Below are 10128 nucleotides of genomic sequence, written 5' to 3'. Positions count from 1 at the left end.
AGGTTTTCGTATAGACATAAGATTTCATTTCTCTGGGATGAATACCCACAAGTGCAATCGCTAGGTCTTGTGGTAAATATTTCAGTTTTTAAAGTAGTTGCCAAATTATTTTCCAGAGTGGCTGTACTGTTTTTAAATTCCCACTGGCAATGTATAAGAGATCTGGTTTCTCTGCAATCTCCAGCATTTGGTAAAGACCAACAATCAGAGAAAAAAATAGTTAAAATTTGCCATTTTATTTATTTATTTTTGGCCGGGGCTAGGTTTGAACCTGTTATCTCCTGTATATGGGGCCAGTGCCCTACTCCTTTGAGCCACAGGCGCCGCCCCAAATTTGCCATTTTAAAAAGGCATAAGTTCTACATGTGTCTATAGCTGAACTTTAAAAAAAGATAATATCTATGCTATCTTAACACAAAAAGGTAGAAGTCACCTGAATTCCTTTTAAAAACTGGCATAACCTTAATACGTGTGCCAATGCTTGTTAAATATAATATAAAAATAATTGGGTCGGGCGTTGTGGCTCATGCCTGTAATTTTAGCGCTCTGGGAGGCCAAGGCAGGATTGTTTGAACTCAGGAATCAGACCAGCCTGAGCAAGAGTGAGACTGCATCTCTAGTAAAAATAGAAAAACTAGCCTTGTGTGGAGGTAGGTGCCTATAGTCCCAGCTACTTGGGAGGCTGAGGCAGAAGGATTGCTTGAGGTCAAGAGTTTGAGATTACTGAGAGCTATGACGCCACAGCTCTGTACTGAGGGTGACCGAGTGAGACTCTGTCTCAAAAAAAAAATGATTTCTAAGACTTGATGTGGTTCCATGCATTTCTGCTGGTTTTATCTGCATGTGTTGAATGACCCTAAGATTTATGCCAGTTAGTACTTCTTTATTGTGTATTTTATTATTAAAAGAGATCTCTCTTTTTTGTTAATCTGATCCATACTTTATACCTTAATTTTCATCTTGATAATTATATTTTCAGACCTGCTTTCATTTTTTTTTTTGCATTTTCCTGATATATCATGTAGTTTTAAAATCCTTATTGAAATATAATACAAAAAAGTGTATATACATTGTTCATGTTTAGGTTGGTGGTTTTTTAAACAGACTGAACAAACCTCCATAGCCACCACCTAAATGAAGAAATATCCATTACTACCTCTCAATAAGCTGTGTGTTTGAAATTTATATAAATATAATCATGCAGCATTGCTTCATTGCTCTTTTGGGTCTGGCTACTTTGACTTAACATAATTTTCATAAGACTCGTGCATGTTGAATCTAGCAATTCTTTTTTGTATAGTAGTTCCTTATGTAAATATAGCACAACTTGTTTATCCATTCCAATGTTGATGAGCTTTTGTATAATGTCCCATTTTGAATAAAGCTGCTATGAATATTATTGTACTTGTCTTTTGGTAAACATATTCTCATTTCTCTTGAGTATATACCTACGAGTGAAATAGCTGGGTCATAGGAAATTGCATGCGTTCAGCATTGATAGATACTACCAAACAGTTTTCCAAACATCTGTATTATTTTATGCTTCTAATAAGCAGTTTATGAGTTTCAGTTGTTCCACATCTTTGCCAGCTCTTGGTTATTTATCAATTTTTTTTTCCATTTTAGCCATTTCTGGCAGATATGGAGGGCTATCTTATTGTCATTTAATTTCTGTTCCTTGCTACTTAATGTAGTTGAGCATCCTTTTATATGTTTATTTGCCATTTGTATATTTTCTTTGTAAAGTGCCTGTTCTTTTTGTTCTTTTTGTATGACTTTTATTGATTCCTAGAAATTCTTGATGTATTTGGGATTTTAATCACTTGTCAGATACATGCATTGCAGTTACCCTCTCCCACCGTGGGATTTGCCTTTACATTTTTAGTTTTGTCTTCGGATGAACAGAAGTCCATAGTATTTTTGTTTTGTTTACTTTCTGTTTACTTTTTCCTCAGGGTGGGTGGGCTCAAATGGAAATCCTTAATTTTTTATGTATTTTATTTTTATTTATTTATTTATTTTCTTGAGACAGAGTCTCAAACTGTTGCCCTGGATAGAGTGTTGTGGCATCACAGCTCACAGCAACCTCAAACTCTCAGACTTAAGCAATTCTCTTGCCTCGGCCTCCCAAGTAGCTGGGACTACAGGCGCCCACCACAAGGCCTGGCTGTATTTTTCTGTTGTTGTTGCAGTTGTCATTGTTGTTTTTTAGCTGGCCCAGGCTGGGTTTGAACCCACCAACCTCAGTGTATGTGACTGGCAGCCTACACACTGAGCTACAGGCACCACCCAGAAATCCTTAATTTTTTTTTTTTTTTGAGACAGAGTCTCACTATGTCACCATGGGTAGAGTGCCGTGGTGTCTCAGCTCACAGCAACCTCAAACTCTCGGGCTTAAGTGATTCTCTTGCCTCAGCCTCCCAAGTAGCTGGGACTATAGGCGCCCACCACAATGCCTAGTTATTTTTTACTTTGTTTCAGTTGTCTTGTTTAGCAGGCCCCGGGCCGGGCTCGAACCCGCCAACTTTGGTGTATCTGGCTGGTGCCCCACTCACTGACCCCTGGGCAATAAATCTCATGCATGTTGCCCATATTCCATGCTAATACTTGGCATTGGTTTTACCAAACTTTTCTCTGTCACAACATCCACCATAGCAAGCTACGTCTTGGTACCCCCAGGAAGCATTTGTGGGTGAGTATGGAATGGCTAACATGTGGACACTGTCTTTCCAGGGTTTCTTGGAGCCTTTACAGAGTCCAGGCAGCAGACTGCTTAGTGAGAACTACAAGATCTTCTTCTGACTTCACCCCAGCAGCTCTGGTTGAATCCACAGATGCCAGCCCAGCTTCAAGCTCCTGGGCCATGTGGAACTGTCAGCAAGAGGGTCTGAGACCTGAGGCCCAGTGCAGACATGGCAGCTAATGGGGACTCTCTCCTGTGGTCCCCAGCCCTGACTGCAGAGGGACATGGCAGCTTATGTGAGGTGAGGATGGAGAGGACCCCAGGGGCAGTAGTTCATTCAGTAAGGATATACCCCTAATCTGTCCCCAGGGCCTCAGGGCAGGGACAGGTAAGTTACAAGAAGCAGCAGATTGCAGACTTGCTGCCCCAGAAACAAATCAGGATTCTCCACTGAGAGTGAGCACCACATGGCTGATGTCACCACCTGCAGAGTCCTGTGGGTTTCAATGGAAAATGTGCCTTGGCTGATGTAGGGTGGGATGTGAAGCTTCCAGCCTCATGGTCTAGGGGACAGGGAGGCAATTCCCTGCAGGGTGTCTGAGGGTGAGGTCTGAATGGGAGTATCCATAGCCAGGGAGACACCACTCATCCCCCTGAAAGGGCCCTTCCTTCTGCATCAGCTCTCTGTAGACACTCAGCTAATCCCCATGGCGCCCCCTGCCTTATCCCTGGTCTCTGGAATCTGCTAATCCCCCGCCCCCCCTGCCATCCAGATTTAGGTACAGAAAAGTTCTTTTTCTTTGCAACTTAGAGACGGGCTGGGTAATAGTGCAACCACAGTCTCTAGGGCTCTTCTAGATCTTCCTCCTTTTTTTTTCTTTTGAGATAGAGTCTCACTCTGTCGCTCTGCCCTGGGTAGAATGCTGTGGTGTCACAGCTCACAGCAACTTTGAATTCTTGTGCTCAAGTGATCCTCTTGCCTCATCTTCCCGAGTAACTGGCACCTGCCTCGACTCACAGCTATTTTTTTAAAGACAGGGTCTTGCTCTTGCTCAGCCTGGTCATAAACTCCTGAGCTCAGGCAATCCACCCACCTCGGCCTCTCAGACAGAGTACTAAGATTACAGCTGTGAGCCACCGTGCCTGGTGTCTTCCTCCTTCTTTTAAAGATGAATAAAATGACCTAAGAAACTATATAATGGCTCTAGACTGGAGCCAGGTTCCCTTACTGCATCCTTCACCCTCCCCACACTGCTGCAGAGACCAAGTTTCCTGCTCAGAATCCCCTTTGCGATTGTGTAAGCAGAGGAACACAATGAGTAAACCCACCCTGCCTAACAGCTCCCTCCTTTCAGATCTGCCTGTGGATGCTGTCAGCTCTGGGAAGGTCTCCTTGTCACGGGGCTGGGGTCATGTGGTTATTAAATCATATTAAACTTTTAAGTATTATTTTGTTTTTTATAATTTGTCACTGCATTATAAGATACTAGAGAACATAGGTTAACAAATAGAAGAGAATAAAAAATTACTCTTAATTCCAACATTACTTAAAGTAACCATTGTTGATATTAGCTATATTTCCTTTTTTTTTTTTTTGGACGGGGCTGGGTTTGAATCTGCCAGTTCCGGCATATGAGGCTGGTGCCCTACTCCTCTGAGCCACAGGTGCCACCCAATATTAGCTGTATTTCCTTTCAAACTTTAGCTAGATTTCCTTTTTCCTTGGTATGTACATGTCTGCATGTGTGTAGGTATACATGTGGAGCTGTAAGTGTGCATGCATACCATACACATATATAGCCAAAGTTTTTAAAATAGTCATATTATTTAGTTATCTCCTTTTTAACTTAGCAAGTTAACAATTTTCTAGTCAGTAAATATTTTTCTTCATATGCATACGATATACATTTAGCCAGTCTACTTTTTAAAATTTGATTTTTTAATTTTTTTTTTTATTGTTGGGGATTCATTGAGGGTACAAGAAACTAGGTTACACTGATTGCATTTGTTAGGTAAAGTCTCTCTTATAATTGTGTCTTGCGCCTAGACCCCTCCATCCTTAAATTAGATTTTTAATTGACAAATTATAATTGTCTTTATTTATGGGATACAATGTAATATTTTACTTATGTTAATGGATTGCTTAAATCAAGATAATTAACATATTCATCACCTTACACACTTATTTTTTTGGTGGTGTGAACATTTAAAATCTGGTCTCATAACAGTTTTGAAATATACATTAAATTTTTATTAACTATAAACACCATGCTGTGCAATAGATCTCAAAAACTTCTTACTTTTGTCTAACAAAAAGTGTGTATGCTTTGACCAACATCTCCCCATCTCCCACAACCAGTCCACTTTTTTTTTTTTCTTGAGACAGAGCCTCAAGCTATCCCCCTGGGTAGAGTGCTGTGGCCTCATAGCTCACAGCAACCTCCAACTCCTGGGCTCAAGCAAGTCTCCTGCCTCAGCCTCCCAAGTAGCTGGGACCACAGGCGCCCGCCACAACACCCGGCCATTCTTTGGTTGCAGCCGTCATTGTTGTTTGGCGGGCCCAGGCTGGATTCGAACCCACCACTTTAGGTGTATGTTTCTGGCGCCTTAGCCACTTGAGCCACAGGCACTGAGCCAACCAGTCCACTATTAATGTGCATTTAGGGTGTTTCAGGTTTTCTGTGATGATTAACAGTGCTGTGATAGCATTCCAACTTTTAAATCTTTTATTTTTTGAGTCAAAATTATGGGGGTATTAAATGGTAAATGAACTAGTGCTCGACAGCAGTGCATTTCCTTCTTGTCCAAGTTATGCTCAGTCATAACAGTCATGAACCCCACAGTGTGGGGCCACAACAGTGTGGTCCTCCCCAGTCCTGCCCATGGCCTCTTGCCTAGCCCTTCTGTGGGGATTTCTAGATGAATGATTCTGGGTTCTGCAAGGCACATTTATCCATTCATCTCTTCCCTCCTAACCACATTTCGCTGGCCCTTCTCAACAAGAGATGGAAATGACCAAGACCTTGGGGAATATCAGTTATTTGCTTATTTATTTGCTAGGTTCTTTTTTCTGTTATATATCAGGGAACAGCCATTTGGACCAAGAAACAGTGGCTGAAGCTAGAGAGCAAGTGGAGGGGTCAGTGAGAGAAAGAGGGCTGAGGGCAACCACAGGGGAATAAAGAACAAGGGCCAGGGTACATTTATTGGAGATGGAGAGTAACCAAGGGGTCCAGGGAACAGGTAGAGGCACAAGGAACAAACAGAGGACACAGAACACATGACTCAGATACTGAGTAACAGCCAGAGACCAAGAAAACAGTTGTTGAGGCTAGAGAAGTGATTGTTAAGGAGCAGGGAAGAGCCAGTGAGAAGGATCATGAAACAGGAGGAGGGACCAGGAACTAGAGGAACCAGATAGCAGCCAGGTAGAGCAGGGAACATCAGAGGGGTGAGGAAGCAAAAGAATCAAGTGAAATGGAAAAAGCAAAAATGTTCAAGGAGCTGAGGATAAGTCTGAGGGACAAGCAACTTCGCAGGGAACCTTAAGGGGACAGGGAAAAGGAAGAAGCACCAGAGAATAAGAAATGGAAACTATGACCCTGCAAATGGGGAGCAGGAGGCAATTGCTGAAGCTATAGGATGAGCAGAGTATCAAGGAGGGACAGAACCCATGGACCAGGGGGAAAAACGAGAGAAGAGCCTCTAAGGCTGAGGAATGGCCTAGGGGGCCAGGGAACACAAGGAAGCAAGGAACAGTTACTGAGGTTAGGGAGCAGTGAAAGGAGCAGCAAACACATGCGTAGGGCAAAGTGTCAACCAGAGGTCCCAGGAAATAAACCAGAGGAGGGACTAGGGAACAGGCCAAGTGACAAGCATTAAACATGTATCTGGTGTGGTGTAGCAGCCTGATGGATTAGAGACCAGCTAGAGAGACTAGAGAAGCAGAAGGATTAATATAAATTACTACTAAGAGTTAGGCAGAGGTCCCATGCAGTGGTCACTGAAGTTAAGGCACAGTTGAAGAAGTCAGAAAGGCTGGGAACACCAAAGTTCTCAGGAATAGGGTGACCAACCACCCTGGTTTGCCTGTGGCTGAGGGGACATGGGGCTTTCAGTGCTAAAATGGAAATTCCTGGTCAGACCGGGATGGTCGGTCACCTTACCCAGGAAACAATCACAGGAACTAGCCAATAGTCAGATGTACTATCAGTAATGGAGACAATGGAAGCAGGGACTCCCGGCATGGTATAGGACACACAGAAGCAGTGTACTTCAGTGGGTAAGGACATGGGCTAAGGAGCCAGCTAGACTGGCTGTACTCAAAGTATGGTCCATGGACAGATACATGAGCATCATGGCAGAGCATATTAATTAAATGTATTCAAAAAACTATCCAAGGGCACAGGGATCAGGAAACATAGAACAGGCAGAGGAATCCAATAGCAATCAGTCTATGTGAACCAGATAGAAACAGCTGAAAGGAACAAGAAAGGCCCTTAGAGACCAGGTAACAGTGAGGTGCACTAGGGCACAATGCTGCAGAACAGGGATCAGCTGGGAGGGCAACTGTCTGCATGCAACACAGGGCTAGGTGCGGTGGCTCACGCCTGTAGTCCTAGCTCTTTGGAAGGCCGAGAGCTCAGGGATTTGAGACCAGCCTGAGCAAGAGCAAGACCCTGTCTCTACTAAAAATAGAAAAACTAGCCAGGCATGGTGGCACAGGCCTATAGTCCCAGCTATTTTGGAGGCTGAAGCAAGAGGATTGCTCAAGCCCAGGAGTTTGAGGTTACAGGGCATGCTACCCAGGGTGACAGTGAAACTGTCTCAAGAAAAAAGAAAGGAACACACGACAGGAAATAGGAGGCATGAGCAGTTAGAGGGGTGCAGGTGTGGGGAAAGGAAGTAATTAATAAAAGAATGGGGAGACACTGAGAGGAAATAGTAAATAGATGGACCAAGGAAGAGTCCCTTTGACTAAAGGGAATAAGTACTCAGATGGGGAACACTCGGAGGGAAGAAGGACCAGCAGAGGGAGTGGAGAGAAGTTTAGGGAAGCAGAAAAGAGTTGGACTGGGGGTGGAGGCAGAGAAGGCCAGAGGGAAGGAGGAGCAGTTGGAGGGGCCCAGATAACATCCAGATAGATAATGACCAGCCAGAGGGAGCAAAGACTGTGGGGCAGCCTCACTGTGCTGGCTACCAATTTGGCCCCGAGACACATCACTTACGCCCACAAGTTAATGGAGCAGGTTTGTTACTTACACATAGGCAGCAAGGGACAACCCAAGCCCAGAATTCATTGCTGACTGGTCCCTCAAGGCTCAGGAAACCTCAGGGCTGATGGAGTCTTGTCTGTGTGTACCCTGCCTGCACTATGGTTGAGGGACCCCAGAAACAGCTTGCCCTGGATTTAAAACTCAGACTAAGGCATTGAAGATTGAAGGACATCCTGTTTCTAGGGGTATACTGGAGCAGAGCCTCTGGCTGTTCCAGTCCTTCCACAGCTCAGGATGTTATATTCCTTGGGCACCCCCAGCCAAGTGGGAACCTGCAGCTGTTAAAGTAGGCTATTGCCCATACTGGCTGGTAAGTAGCTACTCCCTGAGACTCCTCCCATGTGGTTCCTTTATCAGCAAGACTCAGTAGAACAGTGCAGCTAGGAGAGCTAGCCCCAGTGCTGACTCCCGAGGGTCTACCTGGAGCTGCTCTTGGGTAATGCATGGGGCAGACAGATGTGTTGCCCTGCTCCCCCGTGGATGGAGAAGGTCAGGGAAGGTCCTTTGGGAGCTCCCTGCTTGCTTTGTGCCCCTGAATACTCACTGATAAACGGGAGACCCCAAGGGCTCCAAGAGGCCAAAGGGTCTTTTGATGAATAAAAGGTTCCTCCCTTCTTTATGGAGAATCATTAGCGCTTTCCTCTGCTATTTGGTGCATCTTCTTCTTTTTTTTTTTTTTTGAGACAGAGCCTCAAGCTGTCCCCCTGGGTAGAGTGCCGTGGCATTACAGCTCACAGCAACCTCCAACTCCTGGGCTCAAGCGAGTCTCCTAACTCCGCCTCCCAAGTAGCTGGGACCACAGGCGCCCGCCACAACGCCCGGCTATTTTTTTTTGGTTGCAGCCGTCATTGTTGTTTGGCGGGTCCAGGCTGGGGATTCGAACCCGCCACCTTAGGTGTACGTGGCTGGCGCCTTAGCTGGTTGAGCTATAGGCGCCGAGCCTTTGGTGCATTTTCTGTCTTATTTAGGAAATTCTCACCTGCCCCAAGACCTAAACAAATATTCACCTATATTTTTTACTGAGAGTTTTAAAGCTTTGGTTCTTTTGTAACTGTTTTGCAGTGCAAGCAGACTTTGGAGATATTGTGGATTTGGTTCCAGAACACTCCAGTAAAGGGCATACTGCAATAAGACGAGAGCATACAAAGGTTTTGGCTTTCTGGTGCATATGAAAGTCACGTTTACACTATACTGCAGTCTGTTAAGCATGCAATAACTTTATAGCTAAAGGAACAATGAGCTGGGCGCAGTGGCTCACCCCTGTAATCCCAGCACTATGGGAGTCTGAGGTGGGTGGATTGCTAGAGCTCAGGAGTTTGAGATCAGCCTGAGCAAGAGAGAGAGACCCTGTCTCTACTAAAATAGAAAAACTAGCTGAGGCAAGAGTATCTCTTGAGTCCAGGAGTTTGAGGTTGCTGTGAGCTATGATGATGCCATGGCCTTCAACCCAGGGCAATGGAATGAGACTCTGCCTCAAAAAAAAAAAATTTAAAAAGAGAAATATACGGGAGGTGGTGGGTTCAAACCTGGCCCCAGCCAAAAAAAAAAAAGAAGAAGAAGAAGAAGAAGAAACAATGTACATACCTTAATTTAAAAATACTTTATTGTTAAAAAATGCTAACACAGACAAGAAAGAAGCACATGCTACTGGAAAAAATGATGCTGATAGACTTGCTTAATGCAGGGTCCCACACCTTCAATTTGTAAAAAATGCAAAGTTCAACAAAACAAGGTATGCTTGTAATTTCAAAATGAAAGAAAGAAATTACAAGAGCAGTGCAAAGACTGATTATATATATATATATGCCTTTCATCCAGAATCACCATTTGTTATTTGCCATATTTGTTTTCATTCTCTTCCTGATTTATATATGTGTATATGCAGAGACATTCAGTATTTTGTTTTCTGAACCATTTGAGAGTAATTTGCAGACATAATACTCCTCTATCCCTAAATACTTTAATGTGTGCCCTTTAAGAGTAAGATTATTCTCTTATATAACTACAATACAGTTATCAAAATCAAGAAGTTTAACATTGATGTAGTATTATCTGATATACAGTGTATATTATCTAATTATTTAATATATGATAGGTAAGGCCGTTGTCATAGTAATGTTCTTTTTTTTTTTTGAGACAGAGCCTCAAGCTGTCCCCCTGGGTAGAGTG

At 43.7% G+C, this 10128-nt stretch overlaps 1 protein-coding gene across 1 annotated transcript in view; it reads left to right on the top strand.

Moving 5' to 3' along the window:
* The window catches only part of ZNF41 (zinc finger protein 41), a 47027-nt gene that overhangs the window by 10225 nt on the left and 26674 nt on the right, over nucleotides 1-10128 (top strand). Inside the window, 2 exon segments of the mRNA XM_023519056.1 lie at nucleotides 2734-3035; nucleotides 3037-3071. Coding sequence (XP_023374824.1) covers nucleotides 2913-3035; nucleotides 3037-3071 — 158 coding nt within the window. The 5' untranslated portion in view covers nucleotides 2734-2912.

Source organism: Otolemur garnettii, unplaced genomic scaffold, assembly GCF_000181295.1.
Source record: "Otolemur garnettii isolate 467f Iridium unplaced genomic scaffold, OtoGar3 scaffold00153, whole genome shotgun sequence".
In the NCBI taxonomy this organism is placed as follows: Eukaryota; Metazoa; Chordata; class Mammalia; order Primates; family Galagidae; genus Otolemur; species Otolemur garnettii.
This window is presented reverse-complemented; position numbering and strand designations above follow the sequence as displayed.